Source organism: Rutilus rutilus (assembly GCF_951802725.1).
Source record: "Rutilus rutilus genome assembly, chromosome: 14".
NCBI classification, from domain to species: domain Eukaryota; kingdom Metazoa; phylum Chordata; class Actinopteri; order Cypriniformes; family Leuciscidae; genus Rutilus; species Rutilus rutilus.
Window position 1 is genome coordinate 14,228,920 of NC_140219.1, and position 17,184 is coordinate 14,246,103.

The 17,184-nt window shown below is 38.7% G+C and overlaps 1 protein-coding gene across 18 annotated transcripts in view; it reads right to left on the reverse strand.

Moving 5' to 3' along the window:
• diaph2 (diaphanous-related formin 2) overlaps positions 1–17,184 on the reverse strand; it is a 476,898-nt gene that overhangs the window by 52,389 nt on the left and 407,325 nt on the right. For all 18 annotated transcript variants that reach the window (XM_084430722.1, XM_084430721.1, XM_084430715.1 and 15 more), the window contains 2 exons: positions 11,550–11,714; positions 4,156–4,291 (listed from right to left, as the gene is read on the reverse strand). In XM_084430722.1, coding sequence (XP_084286848.1) covers positions 4,156–4,291; positions 11,550–11,714 — 301 coding nt within the window. The remainder of the gene's footprint in view (positions 1–4,155; positions 4,292–11,549; positions 11,715–17,184) is intronic.

Below are 17,184 nucleotides of genomic sequence, written 5' to 3' on the forward strand. Positions count from 1 at the left end.
TGCATCTCACAGATTAACATATTCTAAAGTCACGACCTTTAGCAGAATTACCTTTGCCAGGAGATCTGCACACAGTCACCTGCTGGACTGACGCATGTGTGTGTTGTCATATATGTGTGTATGTGAGCTTTTTATAATTATCTTAATTTGAGAGTTTTTTTTTTTTAAAGTCTGCACTTATTCGATTTAATGTGTTTGTGCTGAAAAAGAATACATTTCTAAACAACAATAACAACAAAACTTGCCAACCTCAATATATACAGTCCACTTAAATAAATGACTGCTTTTGTATCAGTTTGGTTCAATGAACAATTTTGTGACTCACTTATAAAAATAGTCACTTGTTTCATTCCTGAATGAATCAGCATTTTAGAACAAATCAATTTATTTGAGTAAATGATTAAACTAACTAGAGACAGTCACTTGCATGAATCAGTGTTTTTGAACGAATTGATAAAATGTATTAGCTAATGACTCATCAACGCAACCTGCAGAAAGTCTCACTGAAACATCTCCACCCCAATTGCACAGACTAATATATATTTTTATAAATTGTTTGCATGACCCAACTGGCGCAACATTGCCTGAACCAATGGCGTGAGATTGTGGCAAGGCTATAATAGCCTGATCTTTTGTGACGTGTTTGAGTGTTTCAAATCTCTGAAAACCTTCTTAGTTCAGTGCCATTGTTGTTGGAGTAATGAGACTTCACATTTAAAGACTATATAAAGATGCTAAAAAAAAAAAAAATTAAGTGCACACAAATCGCTCTACACACAGAATGAATTACACTGAACCTATTGACTGCCTTTCTGGAACTGAGGGTGCCGAATGAATGGTAATGGGTTATAGAAATTATTCAGACATAAAGAGCAGTATTCATTCTAAAACGCACTGGCAGACGGACCTTAAAAAACTTAGCTCAACCACACTGATAATGACAGCTATCATCACATAAAAAAAAAAATATATATATATATATATATATTCTGAAGACTACACTAATCTTCCTTTTAGCCCTTTAATTCTAAACCTTTAAAGGGATCATTTGCACTGTCAGACAAGAAAGTGAAGCTACTTTCTTCCTGACTATGGCAGATGTGTGGCAGTCTTATTTATTGTACCAACATAATTTATTGTACCATCTGGTTTTTATATGCCACATGAAAGATGTTATTCACTATGACTCAGCAAGTTACCACAAACAAGAACAATATTCTCAGTTTTCTAACTGACCTATAGAAATATTGGACAGGGCTACGTCTCTCTTTGCCCTCAGTCAAAACATGTCTCCTGAGTCAAATATGTTACATTATATCTGTATAAAAAACACAACAACGGCTGGGAAAATGTTGGAGGGTAAGCACTCACATCCAAACACAACAGGGGTTTGTCCAAGAATAGGAAGGGACAAAGCCACACAGGGGACTTGGGCTCTACAGAAATTACACTTCACCAAAAATATGGCAAGAGGGATTCCTTTATTTCATGAAAGCCTTTACGCCATGCCCCATACAGCTCAAAGGCAACATGTGTGCATAAACACTTGTAATGACCCTCAACCGTGACCCTGAAACAGCCAGCAGGCTGAGAAACAGTATAGACAGGCACACAGGAAATCCTATCATTCCTCAGTGATGTTTCACAATGAGTAGGTCATCCTGTAAACAACATAGTTTCATATCCTTTGGCAAAATGGCTGCCCCACTAGGACAAAACATAAAGACAGAAGGATTAGGTGGATTTAGGCCTATTTTACATCGTTCCCCATTTACTTTCAGCGGGTTAAGCAATTTGGTGAATGCTGAACATCTGGTCATTCTAAGAGAATATGGAAATCCACTTAGAGGAAATTAAAACAAATGGGGGGCCGGGTAATGATTTCATGAGCAATTTCCCATATTAGGATTCCTAATAGTTCACAAGAAAAACTGATTTTATCCCGCTCGCAATGCATATCAATCACATGGCACTCAAAATTGCTCGTGAAACCTTGCAAGGACACATTTCAAGATACCATCTGTGTGACTTTAAAAACACTTTTTAAAAAATGAAAATGGTACTGATATTCATTCGCCCAGCTCCACCATCCCGTCAAACACATCCTCTTAACCCTAAATGAATTAAACTCTCATTAAATATGTATCCCATTGTTAATCATGCGCATGTGAAGGGCATTAGATATCAATTTGGAAAATGACTTCAAAAATCTCTTTATAGAAATAGTCCTTTGAAAAGGCCTTAAAAAGTATAATTAATCAAAAGGCCGTTAGACATGGGTTCTAAATGAAAGAGGGTCGTGTGCCAAAAAAGAGGATATATGTGGATCAAATGAGCAATACAATAGTACTGCCCTATTTACAAAAAATAATAATAATAAATCAATAAAAAAGGTACATGCTCACTTTAGCTAAGCTTCCGCATTTCTAAGAAAACATTAATAAATGCAAAATGACTTTATTTTCTAAGACACCCAACCGAGCCACTGAATGGTGTTTGATTACAGTGATATTGGGTTAATTATAATGATATTATTGTTTCCTCTGTCTATTAGAGCACACATACACACACATATATATATATACAGTATATCATTTTTTTTTATTGCTCACACACAGACAATCATTACAGCTAAACTTAATTTAATTAGATGTTTTTTTTTTTTTTAAATGATACAAATTATATTTTTCCCTTGTAAGGGAATAAAATGTTTACTGAAAAAGTTTTTTTTTTTTTTTCAAAGAACTGCATTTTTGTGCTGTAAATAATTGCAGACTTCTTTTAAAAGTAGTAGTAGTTTCATATTCATATTTGAATGCAAATGAACGTCTGATCTGTTAAGCATTATTTAATGCATATATGGAGCCAAATGTACAACAGAACTCACTGACATCCTCTCACTTTAGTGATGACTACAGAAGTTCAATGATAAAAGCCTTTTTTATGGGCTTTGACGCAGGGAAAGCGATAACTAAAAATAAGGTATTCTTGACTGGACTAGAGGGTTTGATATCCACTGTCTTTCCATCCGCATTATTACAGGCTCAGCATTCAATGCGGTCACTCCTTATGAAACTAGCATGCATCAGTCATCCTGTGGAAACACACAGAGCTGAAGTTCTACATGTCATTTTCTCAAATACAATGCTCTGAAGTGCTGGGCTCAGTGTGACATTTTAAGTTGGAGCACTTGTGAAAAAGCTTTGGCCAGAGGCAGGAATATCTGTCTCATTGTAAGGATCAAAATTGTGCAGTGCAGTGAGTACTGTACTTCATATCTCTCATGGCAAGAATTTGCCCTGAATTTGCATGCTGCGTGAGACATCTTAGTCAGCCTCCCCCATTTTCTATCTTTACTTTTTAAACCGAACCACACATTTATTTTCAGAACACAACATTTTGGAGGGTTTATATGCACAAAGGACAATGTGTACTTCATATCCAATCAGTTTTTCTGTAATCCAAACTGAATTAAGCTATTGTCAACGCGGCTCCTTTTCATTTCTGAAATAAACTGAGCAAGCTTACAAAAACTTAATAGTTGACTCTCAACTCCATTTACTAGGCCACAGGCAATCTGCCAATCCATTATCTGTCTGCTCTACAAAAGCAGTGAACCTAGGATGCTTATCTTTACATGTGACCTACATCTTCTCTGGCACGGCCCTGTCAGCACAGCCCCATAATGCTGCTGGGTTGCTCCACACCCTCATGTAGCAATGCCACAAATGCTCCATTTAATAAAACACATAAAAAATTGTCCATTTATTTCATACTTGTACTGAGTCACAGCTGTAGCAGTTATCGCTGCTGAAATCCCTTCGGTTCCGACTGGATTTCACACTGGTGTGTGCATGGCTTTGTAATTAACATTATTGTCGTCAGCATTTACTTGACAGGTGTCTTCAAATATACTGACACTGCTTTCTTAAACTGTGAAAGTTACTAAATAAAGATTTTTCAGTGAAACATTCTCAATGACGTCTATTCTGCCTGTAGATTTAGTGCGAAGGAACAGGCGGTGAACTGTGTGATTTTTCACAGAGGAAGTATGGCCCTGTTCCTCATCACCACCCCCACCCCTGCGGTGCTTAGCATCATGTGAAATCGTGAGCCGGGCTGCAGTCGGGCCCCGGAGGGCCAATAGTGCCGTACCTTTGTTCATGTCAATCAACTGCTTCTTCTTCTGCTGTCTTTCGAGTTTCTCTCGCTCAGCCTTTTCCTTTGCTAGCTTGGCTCTCTTGATCTTTTCCTCCATCTCCCTCTTCTTGTGGTTCTCCCGCACAGCATCCTGAATTGTCAGAGGGAAATAAAGACAATGAAATTAGAGGGTAAATGAGATGACTGTGGAAGAGAAGGGAAAGAAAGAAAATTCCAATTCTACTACTGAAGAAACACTATAGACAGCACTTTATAATGTGGAGTGACATACTCTAGTAACAATGGTAAGTCCATACACACTAAGGATATTGCTTATCTGCAGGCCCACACTGACTATGCCTGCAGAACTCCACACAATTCAAACTTCAGTCATCCATAAAAGGGAAGAAGCCTGTGTGCACAATGTGCATATTCACTTGTTATGTTATGACGCAAGGAACACTGTTTCCGGGTCCAAGCCTCTACTTGTTTCAATCGAGAATACCATCTCATCTCAGTTCAGGATGTCAATATAGACATAATTTGATTAAAAAAATAAATAAAATTCTTTACAAATTTTTTAGTATAACAAAACTACTGCCATTATTTTAAAAAATATACTGCATACTGTATTTAAAATTTAGTTCACTCACTTGCCAAACATAGTCAAAACATTTTTTACACTTATTATTATTATTAAATGTTTTAAAAATAAAAAAATATATATTTTTATGGAATTGTTATTGTAAACAATACAACTACTACAACATGCCCTTGAGGTATTTTGCTCAATTTCAATTTACACAAGAGCCTACACACGCGCACGCACACTTTTCACTCAACATCTACCACATTTTACCATGTTTAAATCCCTTCCTAAATTCCAAAATCAGCACAAAAAATGTAAAGACAGTTCACAGATTTCATCTGAGCCTGCTTATCTGCTCTTGAAATAAAGGAACAGAGTTGCAGCCTTTCTGCTTACAGTGAATGAAACAATGAGTGTTGAGAAGAGGAAGCAGACAGAGATTGTCTAATTGAACATCAAGATGGCTCCTGATACTGCCGTTGTCCTCACTGAGCTACAGTCTCCATGAGCATTAATGTGAAAGCAGATAACACAGTGTCCATCCTGGATATTTCCAGTGGCTGAATGCTGGCGGGGTACCAGCGAGTGGGAGAGAGGCCTGTATACAGAGACGCAGAGATATCGTCCTCCTCCTCTCTTCTTCTTTAAATGCCAAGGAGGTGTCAGGCGGTATGAAGACGGCGAGAGGGCTAGACGGAGACGCTCAGAGGGCACAGAAACACAGCAGAGGAGAGAAAATAAGCCACTTCTACATAACCTTTCCAGCACAGCAAAGGTCTCTTCACCCCAGGCCTGCACAACTAACCTGACAGGCCTTGCCTTACAGGGAGGAATGAGTGTTTTGTGTACACGTATATGTGTGTGTCTTGTTCTTTCTTGGTACGATATAATGATTGTCGACAGTCTGGCCCTTTCAGACTCCCTTAGGGTTTCCAACATGCGTGTCGTTTTCGGTACGGAGACAAAAGGATCATGGGTACAGTGTGGGAGGAGAAAAGTGCAGCTCATCATGGTGGTCAATCGCGGAGTGGCCGTCAAGCCCAGGAACAGGAGCTCACTGTCTTTTCATGAAATGACAAGGACAAGGATGAACATGAGTGAGAGAGATGCAATTGTTTCAGATTTGCATTTTGCTGCAAAACTATAAGTCAGCAAGGAATAAACAAAATACTTGTTCTAATAAAAGTAATTGAGTCAGCATGCATAAGGCTGTCCAAAGAGTGTGAAAAGGAATTCTATATTCATCTATTCATGCCACAGAGTGACAACAAAAATTTGCATAAACAATTCTTCTTGTTATTGTGATTTTGCATTTTCAAATAGATTATCATGAAGTCACAGGATTGTGGGCCTCCAAAACTGACAGTTCAATCTCATTCTTGTAATTGGAGATAGCATCAAGCTCATTGTCAAGCGTTACATTCTTAATTGAAAAATCATTTATTCATAGCAACAAAAATAATTCCTGCTGGCAAAAGTTTTTATAAACAAACAAACAATTCTGACTGCAAACACGATTATACAACATAACTATCTCACCCTCATCAAACATGCAAAAACCCTAATTACCATGGCAACAAACATGTATCAACCCTTTGCCTGATGCCAATTAGCCTGGGGCAGTGTTTATGATTTTATCAATTTTCTTAATTGTGTTTTAGGTATTAGGAAGCTTTACATGAGATAAACAACACCCAGAGGGAGTGCTTTTGAATATCACTCTCATAGCGCAAAATGTCTGTGCTATTGACTACAAAGGACAGAATCGCATTAGCATAAAGCAAAAACGATGGTGGGATGGTGTGCTTTTTTGCTGTTTCTACATGTAACATGTACGTCTGCTTAGGAGAATCAAATGCACAATTTAGACCATGATCATGTTCTTGCTCACGAACAGCCCGAAGAGCATTCATCTGAGCTGCACGGTCTCACGGAAATTTGTTTCTCGTGGTCACAGTGCCTCTGACTGTTGCAAATTCAAATCGCATCCCCATCGGTCCTCCTTGCCAGGGAAAGCTGATATCTCACGGCTGCAGATACGCTCTATGCAAACGAAAGGTAAAGGTTAGTTAAAAAAAAAAAAGAAGACAGAAATAAACAGGAAGGATTGAAATCCACGGGAAGTCCTGTGGTTGTCAGCGGTGGCCACCAATCAATATGTTAAGGCAAATTAGGCCGGCTAATTGTGTTTGCACACTAAATAATCCAAAGTCATTAGGAAAGCTGATTACAGGGGGAAAAGTCTTCCTTAAAACTGTTTTGGTTAATTAGAGTACTCAGAAAGGGTTATTTAAAAGTGAGAGAGATAGCGCTCTATCCGTCTGTCTTTGAAAGGACGATGCAGTAAAACACTTTTTAAACCTGTATGACTTGGAGCCAAAAAATAAGATACTTTGCCCACCACTGACTTTCATGGTTCTTCTTTTCTGGTCAGTAGAAGAAAAAAAAGTCATACAGGTTTGGAATGACATGAGCAACTGGTAACAGAATTACAATTTTTAGGGGAATTATCTTTTTAAAACCCTGAGTTAGTAGAAGGATGAATATTAATACAATCTGACACACACTAAATATTAACAATGAATAAACATCCATCTTGAATGAAGAAAATGTGGGAGGATTTGATAACATTTTCAGTTGGATGAATTTGATCTGCTAATAGGAAAGACGTTTACTTCTAACACCAATCAACACAACAAACCCACCTGGGAAAAGCACATTTTATGTAAAAACGCAGCGTGTTGTGCGATCCCTAGATTGGTAAGGCGACGTTCGGCGGGCTTTTGTGCACACTGCACAGTTCTGTTTGCATTACTCTAGGAGAGGGATTGTTGCAGAACTGAATTTGCCAATATGGACTCCATCTACCCCGAGTGTGTTTATGCATGCTGGCAAGCACAGGATAGGATGCTGTCCTTCCAGGCAGCCACTGAGGACTAGATGTCTTTGTAAATATATTCGCTGGGTACATGTTCAGCAGAGTGACACTAAGGAAGTGCGCTCCTGCTGCAATCCTCCGTTGTGGAGGAGGCTTTGTAGTTCCTCCAGTTTGCCCAGCCTTAGTGTAGAATATTTGAATAGCCTTGTGTTACGCACAGAGACAAAAAAAGGGTGCAGGGGCTCTATAATTCATTGTTATGTTTTTTGGGGGTTGGCCATCATATATGTATTGCTCTACACGCAATGGATACACACTTGGCTATTCAAGGAACACTTCCGGGAAAGGGGAAAAAAGGAGAGCGAGAGAAACGGAGGACAAAAAATCCACACCACAGATGGGCCTATTTGGCCAAAACAAAATGTACGCTAACTGAACAAATTTGATGATATTTGAGTTATTTATTTATTTATTGGATCATATCCCCCATTAGTTCTCAGCAGGCTGTGAGAGGCCAACAAAATTGCCAAGAGTGAAAAGTGGCCGATGTTGTGCGTGTTGACTCAAATATTAGACCAATCTGAAGGGACACTCTATTGGGTTTAATTGCGATCACCCACATTAGCTGTGTGGTGAAAATTAAAAACAGGCAGTGATGAGAAATCACAATTTCTATTATTAGTATCATCATTATCCTTATTCTCACCCTCGATAACTGTATGTGCAGGCATATATGTATTGGCACAAATATGCACGTTCACTAACACACACACACTTGCATTCTATTGATTAGCTGAGACATGCTTGTTGTGCACCATCACTGTGGCTCAAACTCTGCTGACCTTTTTGGTGTAACCAGTGGCTCACTCCATTAACATGTGAGATTGTTAGTTCATCACCATCTGCTGCACTTTGATAAGACATTAATATACTGATATTCATCCACAGCCGCTAGTCAGGATTGCATACAGAAGACAAAGACACAGTGGGATCTGCGCACTGGATACATTGATGGGACGATCTGAAACAAACTTCATGTGCTGAAATCAAATTTCATTTCTATTGACCCTGAAAAGAAATATAGCTAATGGGTTCTCTTATCTGAGTGTGCGCGCTTTTTGAGAACGGGCAGGCAGGGCTTTTTTTTTGTCCTACCAAATGGATGTGTCACTCAGGCAATTTAACATACAGCAATGTGGGCTATTTCTGAGGATAAATGTTGATAAAACTATGAGGTGCCATAAATATGCTATAGTGAAACGTATATTATGTGGAGGGCTCTATCATGAATACAAATTTCTTTCATAACCTTTGCCTGCCAAAGATTCACAAAGGACATTTGCAAATATGTGGCCAAAATCTGGTCGTAACTGGACGTGATGCGACAAGCAAATTACTGTATCTGGCCAAATTTAAGATTTAATGTTCAGTTATGAGTAGTAGGATTTTGGACCAATGGGACTACAAGTGGGCGGGTCTATCCAGGAAAAACAAAGGGACCGATAGCATGTTCTGTCCTGGCTGGTTAGGGCCAACAACTTGTATCGCATTTAAATGTATCACATTACTTCTGGCTATGTAAGGGATAATCCATGGCTAGTTGTGCATTAAACGATTTTAATGCATGACGTGGAGGCAAAGAACCGTCGCTGCTAAGAAATATAATGTAGTGATTCAGTAGCGAAGCTATTTCATAACTAAAAGTCGCAAGGCAGCGTTGATTAGTTTCTGTGCTCCTGAATGTTTGTGTGTGTGCGCAGGCGCAGCGTGCTGTGTGCGAGTGATGTATCATGTATGTGTATGTGGACAAACAGCGCATTAATATAAAACGGTGATAAAACTGACTTGGAACTACCTGTGCATTTTATTGGACACCTCGCAGCCAATCAGAATTGAGTATTCAGACGGACCATGGTATAAGACACAATATCACATTCCCAGCATACACCAAAAGAGCTCTCAGCTGTTATAAATGCATTTGACTGGGAATACATGCTTGGACATGTTGATACATGCATCTTTTTTTCTTTTTTTTACACACAAAAATAAATAAATGAAAACAAAAAAACAAACAGAGACAAAAAAAAGAAGAAAGAAAATAAGTAAAAATTACACATGCAGGAGTAAAAGGCCACAAATGGAATATTCGTGGTGCCATTGGACATCCAGCCATGTGTTCTCTACCAGCTCTGCTCTTTTTTTTTTTTTTTTTTTGAAGTCTAAATCACTGATAACTTATTTATAAAGAGCTATTCGCTTGAGAGAATAATTTATTTTCATAGATGCCCCTTTTACAGGCATTCCGCGCTATATCGAGGGAGCGCCGTGTCATGTGTTGCTAGACTTTGATCAGAGCGTATGAAAGTTGGTTTTTAGATTTGGTTGTGAGAGAGGGGTGAGAGAAAAGCCTCAGACAAGGAGACCTTGTCATTCACTGTAATGTTTTTTCAAGACTTTGCGCATACCTTCTGGACATTGTGTTATCACTTTTTCTTCTGGAAGGGAGTTGAAACATAGGGAAAAACAGGAGTACTTAAATAAACGTGTACAAAAACTTTGTGTGGAGGCATTCTGCCCTCCTCCTCAAGTCCATATCGAGGTTCCATTTTAAATCAAAATGATCCTAATCCCATGATGCTCTCACCACAGTGAAGCTAAAAACTTCTCACAGCGTTAATGTTCTTTGAACTCAACTGCAAAAGGAGTTTCATGAAATGTTCTCCATCCAATAGAAATTCTCAGCATGTAGGTGTCATCATGTTCAGTAAACAAAAGTTGACTTCTTGTGCAGGATACATATGAAATGTTGTGCAACTTTTATCCAAGATATTAAGAAGCTTGTAAGAGATGTAAAATGTGTGTATTTACATTTATTAAAAAATAGATATAAAAAAAACATACAAATTAATTAATTTAAATTATTATTAAAATACTTATAATACATGTATTATTATAAAATGTGTATATTAAAATGTATATTTTACACACAAGTTTTCACAAGTCATCACAAAGTTCAATTCAACACTCTTTAAAAATGTACAAATTCTTATGCAAAATATAATCCCTAAGCCCCATTTAGGTTTTAAGAAGCAAATACAAGTCAGACTTTAAGAACCTAAAAAAAAAAAAAATCAATTAGCTGGAAATCTCATATCTTCTTTGTACAGTGAGATGTACTTGAAACGCCTCCCCTGGTTTCGCTCTCAGTCTGGATAAATCCCATCCTATCAGCAATAACCTAGTCCTACCTGCCTAAATCCCAGGTAGGGATTTTTTTTTGTATGTGACAGGGAGGAGGCGTTGCCTTGATACTCACCAAATACAGAAGCTAACGAAACTCTGAAAGGATAAGCTTCTGAGACTCTCTTATCTGCATGGGAGCCACACGTTTGGTAATACATTCCATTCTCAGCACAGTTTATGTATGCTTTAATCTGCCCAATAAGCCTGTCCTTCCATCTCTTCACCACTGTGAGGATAATGTCTTTATCAAATATGATAAAACAAGCTAAATCACCACATGCACTTAAGACAAGGCCAGCAGCTTTAGTTTTGAGTGGCGTGCTATTACTTAAAACTATGCACTGATAAAAAGGTGTGTGTATATATATATATATATATATATATATACGTTTATTTATGAGGAAAAGAAAGTGAAGTTAGAAAGAGAATTGGGCTCTCACATTCCAAGTGAAAGAAGCTGTCAAAGCAATCCAAAACTTAATCATACTGCTATCCAGCAACCCTGACCTGTGCCATCTAGCTGTGGGGAGGGCATCGGAAGTATTAATTAGAATATTATCTCCACCTTCTTTCAAAGACTCTTCCGGAAAGCCAGATTTATATACATTAGAGAAAGAAAAAAGAAAAACATAAAATCTCTTCAACCTTGAGGAGTGCAAAGATCTGAGGCAGAACAGGTAACAGTGCTTCTGTACTCACCATGAAGAGGTTGCGGAAGTTAGCCAGGTCTCCGAAGAAGTCCTCGACGCTGACTGTGTGGGGGTCGAAGGCGAAGTAGCTCCCCAGGCTCTCGTAGAGCTTCTGCATATTCTTGTGCATGGTGGAGAGCTTCTCGTACTGCTCTCGCGAATGCTTGGAGAAGCCGTGAGAAAGATACAGTTAAGGAAGGATAAGAAGGGTATTGTACAGTGATGGAAAGACATCGACAAACAAAGCAACTTGCTGCCCTCCAAATCCTTTCCACAATCCTTCAACAAAAGAGGTCACCTGTGGAAAATTGTGCAAAGCCGCCGCTTCTCTGCAGAGGTCAAGCGAGACAAACAGCGGCATTCAATAACCTCTCCATCTAACTTTGGAGTCATTGGCGCACTGAGCTATTAACGCCGGCGCAGGAGTGATAGAGGAAAGTTTCATTGTCTGGGGGTCTAACACAAATGCTGGAGGGAACAGCTGATTGCAGTCATTGCTTCTCCCAAAAGAGCATGCCGAACCCCCATGAGAGATGAGCTCTGCAATTTAAAGAGCAGATAAAGGCAGGTTCTCTCACTGAATGGCTATTGACAGCTCATGTCAGGGACGTGCAGTCTCACAGATCACGAGGCGCACGTGGACTGCCCCTGGCCTCGTAAACCGCACACACATACGTAAACAAACAGGTAGCACTTGCCAATAGAGCTTCGCTTTCTTTATGCCGCATGCTAATAAAGCCGCATGCCATACATAGACCGTGATTTAGCGTTTCCAGGTGATTGTGGTTCCTGGATTCAAAGCGGTGTGGATGGGCCGAGATTGCCCTTTTGAAGGAACAGAGAGGATATATCAAATCCACGTCTGGCATTTTATTCAAGCTATTCATCTCAACTTCTCAGATGTGAGTCAGACTGTTTAACAGCCATTATAGGATGCGAGTGCTGTCCTGGAAACTTTTCTTTGCAACAAGTTGAAACAAATATTATGATTTCTGATAATAAATTTAATTGAGAGGAATTTTTCCCCTGAAAGTGTCATTTCTTCAGTGTTATAATACTATCTCTTATCGCACTTTAATACGTAAAGTCAACTATGCCAATTGTAACTTGATTTACCTAATAAAGCTGGGCACACACTACAAGATATTCGGGGGGATTTTGGGCCGATTTCTCCCCTTCCGACAATCCTAGGTAAAGTCTGATTATCTTAATCATTTTACAGATTGTCTTATCCAATTTTCCTGTGGTGTGATGTGTGTGTGTTAAGAGTTACTGAATCTGCTCGATGAACGTCGGAGCCGCCCCAATCTCTAATCGTAAATATTCAATCCCCAAGGGCAAATGCGCGCACGCTCGGGAGATTGTCACGTGAAACGAAACAATACCCAATCTGAAAACGAGCTGACGGAACACTCACCTCCAGCTCGCGCTGTAACATGTAAAGTCCATGTTCACACCGTCTCCATGACATCTAAACATTTTTCTTTTTTTTCGCCACAGATTTTCTGTAAAAAGCAGTCCATACACTATAAGTGCTATTTCTTCTTGCCGGTCGTCCGCCATGTTTGTTTACTTAGATTTTGCGAGATTTCCCGTGTTCACAGGCAGGACTCTGGTGGTTTGTGAATGGAATCTGTTAGTGTGTGGTGTGCTTTCCTGGTCACATGGCGGAACTCCCCACACTAGAGGAACAAAATGGTTAAATCCATGATTTCATGTTTGTGGTCTCTCACATTTAAAAAATCTTTTAGTGTGGCTCAAGCTTAAAGCGTAAACACTGTGGCTCTTGGAGGCTGTCAAAATACTGTTCTGTTTGTTTTGATTATGGCAACCATGCCGAAACAGAAACACTGGGTTTTGGGACGGATTATCTGTTTGTCCAACTAACAGCAGATGGGCAGATTGTTCAGGAAACCAGCTTGACAATTTTCATTATTCCATTTGATCAAACTAGATAGGCAAAAATGACATTTCAACTTAAAGATAACTAAATTATGGAGGTTTCGTCATGAGCAGTAAACAAAGGTTGATTTTTTGTTCAAATTGCATATATAATGTTACCAAAACTTGTATGCAAAATATTAAGGGGTTTCACAGAAAATGTAAAATGTAACAGTGATTTTGCAATAAAAATGTACACCTAAATATAAATAAATAAATATATATAATAATAATAATAATAATTAAACAAAAAAAAAAGAAACTTAAAATTTCGCATTAACACAGAAACACCAATTTCAAAATGTAAAAAACCTTCATAGAAAAATAAAAACACAAAAAAGTTGATTGCCGGGAAAATTATCACTGTCACCTTATTAACCCATTTTATCATTCCATTCCATCCACCAACACTGAAAAAGTATTAATATTTAGTCTATGTGTATAGTATGTGTCTGGGGTGGTATAGACAGGCCTTGTAAAGTAAGTAAAGAGTTCAATAATATAGAGAAAAAGAAAAATATAAGGGTTCACACAAACGCTCTACTCTCAGTTTAATTCATTCACTGGAGGAGTCCTAAAAGCATGCATGTTTTGCAATGTTTTCAACCCCACATACTTTCATATCTTGAATTTGAACAAGCTCTATTTATGACAGAGAATGCAGATGTAGCGAAATCAAAAGAACAAAGCTTAAAGGTTTGGTCTCGATTGAATACAATGGCAAAAATACTGCCTGTGCCTAAGCCAAAGTGATCGAGAATTTGTGGGTGTGTTTGACAACAGCTCATCATAGTCACACGTAGTTCCACTGGACTGGGCCAAGCCCTCACCAGCTATTATTTCCACATCAAAGATTTGTCACATTGACAACACCTGACATGTACGGTCCAATATCAGTCCCGGCTTCTTCAACAAAAGCAATTCCTTCAACTCTTTTTCTTGCTTGTTCTTTGCCTCAATCTCTCTCTCTTTTCTGTTACCTCTGTAAGAACCTTCAAAGTACACTCTTCACGCTTCTTTGTCACCCGTGTCACCTCTGCTTCACATGCTGGGGTGGAGAGAAGATACTAAAAACATTATGTGCACTACCTTCTCCAAAGCAACCACCGTCTGTTGGTTCTCTCTCTGTCTCCCTCTCCAGCTGTCCTCAAAGGAGAGAGTGAACACAAGTTTCCGAAGAACATACCATATTTCACTATAAAAGACAGTGTTAGAAAAATTCCCTTTAACCTAATTACTTTACAAAAACTACTTTGACAAAATTCCAACAAACAAGCCCACAGAAGAGAATTCTGCACATCATCAATTCAGTACATGATAAATGATTAAAAGTCCTTGAGGCGGTGCGAAAAAAACAATTGTCTTACCCTAAAAAACACCTAGAATGTGAATTCCAAACAACGTCACCTGTGAAGCCTGCCATAAATTACCTTGTTTGTTTACCTGTGTGCTTGTATGAGTGAATAAAATGGTGCATGGCTCCCTTAGGCAAGGCCAAACTGCCTCCTTAATAAATCTCCACTAACCCACTTCCATTAATGTTTATTTAATGCTTTCCTACAGTATGTGCCTCCTGGCTCTATGCTAGGAGGCAGATAGCAACTAAGCTTTTAGTGTGGATTGACCTCCCCTCTCAAGCCCCTCCGCTGAACTGTCTATATCCCACCTCAGTTTGGAGCGGAAGGTGGCCGCACTCTCACCAGGAAACCAACAGAAAACATATTCATGGCTCTAGAGCACTCATCCAGGCAGAATTGGGTGGAAAATCATCTTTTTTTGTTGTTGTGAAATAGCACAGACAGAGAGTGAGCTTGCAGTGTATGAATGGGTCTCTGTTTGCCAGATGTATTGATCCATTGAAAGTGGAAAGCGCTGTTCTCTATATCCTAAAAGGATAGTTCACCCGAAATGAAAATTCTGTCATCATTTACTCACCCTCACATAGTCCCAAACCTATATTCTTTATATTAACACGAAAGATATTTTGAAGGATGTTGGGTTCAAAACCACATTGGGCTACTTTGATTTTCTATGTATGGACAAAAAATGCATTTTTTGTTCAGATGAAAGAAAGTTTATGATAGCTTTAAGTGAGGAAGAGAGACCCAAATTTGGAATAATATGACAGTGAATAAATAATGAGGGAATTACAATTTTTGGGGTGAACTATCCCTTTAAATCATCAACTGGCACTTACTGTGTACTTGCATCATTCGTGACAATGACAATGAACAGTGCTTCACTGACTGAAGGACAAGGTGTTCAGTAGATTACGCAGTATAAAATATAAAGGGCTTCCTCATTAACATTCATCTCCACGAAACAATCCCGAGTGCCAAATAATGACACTTACCTTCAGGCAAACATGAATAAAAATAATAGAAGCCCATACCTCATGAACTCAAAGAAGAGCTTTATCTGTAGCATGACAATATCGGAGGAGAAGAAGAAGAACAACAACAAAAAGTTTGGTTCACTGTAAACCATGAAAATAATTTGAATTGTACAAAATTGAACGTCACAGTTCTCTAATTTCTTTGAGGTTTTCTGGACGGCATCCAAAGTAATTAACACAACACCTTGGATGGGAATCAACACAGACAGGTTTTCCAGCACGCTACCATCCACACGCTACAGTCCTGTCTGCTCTTAAACAGCCTACACAGCCACAACTGTTAGATAGTATCTCTGCCACCTTTCCCAAGTGTAATTATGCCGTATTGTGCATCTGTACAAGCAATCAAGCGTCTGAACTCATTTAAAAACTTTGCTCAGACCCTGTTAGGGTACCTCTGGAAAATTTGGAGAGCATGTTACTGATTAATTAGTATTGACAAAAATTCAAGCCTAGCAAGCTGTGATTTGAACAGTAATGAGAACATCCATGGCTGAATCAAAATTTTTAAAAATGGAAAAGTAGGTAATTGCTCAAGCAGTAATGAAGCTGATGAGCGATTTTGATGACTCATTTTGTGTAGCTGTGGAATGTTTGAGTGTGAAGTAATAGAATGGGTCACCTTTCTGCTGATTCACCCTTTCTGAATTGTACACAAGATAGGGAAGCACACTGATTATTCTCTCTGAAACTGAAATGAAAAAGAGGTCTCTGCTTTACAGTGTAGACAGATGATTGCTTGTCTAAGCTTGTCGCATTCACTTCATGGTCATATTAAGAAGCATTATGAGTTGTGCTGGGCATGCTTTTAGATTAACTGACAAAAACAATAGGCCTATCACATAGGAAAATTGATTTCAAACTTTTGGATAAAAAGGATCCCCAAACATGGTAATCTACTATTAAAATGCCCCATTATGCTTTTTCCAACACAGGCTCATTGGAAAACCATATCTGTGGCAACATTTTTGCAAAATGCAAAATACGTACCAATACGTACATATCACTGCAGTTTCCAACAGAAATGAACACTAGAGGCAGTAAAACAGCAAGCACTTTTAATCGTTTTCACAGACACTTATGATTACAGGGGCAAATTATGATTAATAAAGACTTCTTTTCACGTGGCTCCTTGCACCATTATGGTATGACCTCAAAACACTTTTTACCATAGTGCATGATATGTAAACAAATATATTTTGGAGTTTGCATCATTAACCAACTCCAAATGTTCGGTTTTACTGATATATCAAGCTTGCTTGGTAGCTCAGCTGGTACATAATTGTACTTGTGATGCGGTGAGCTCGGG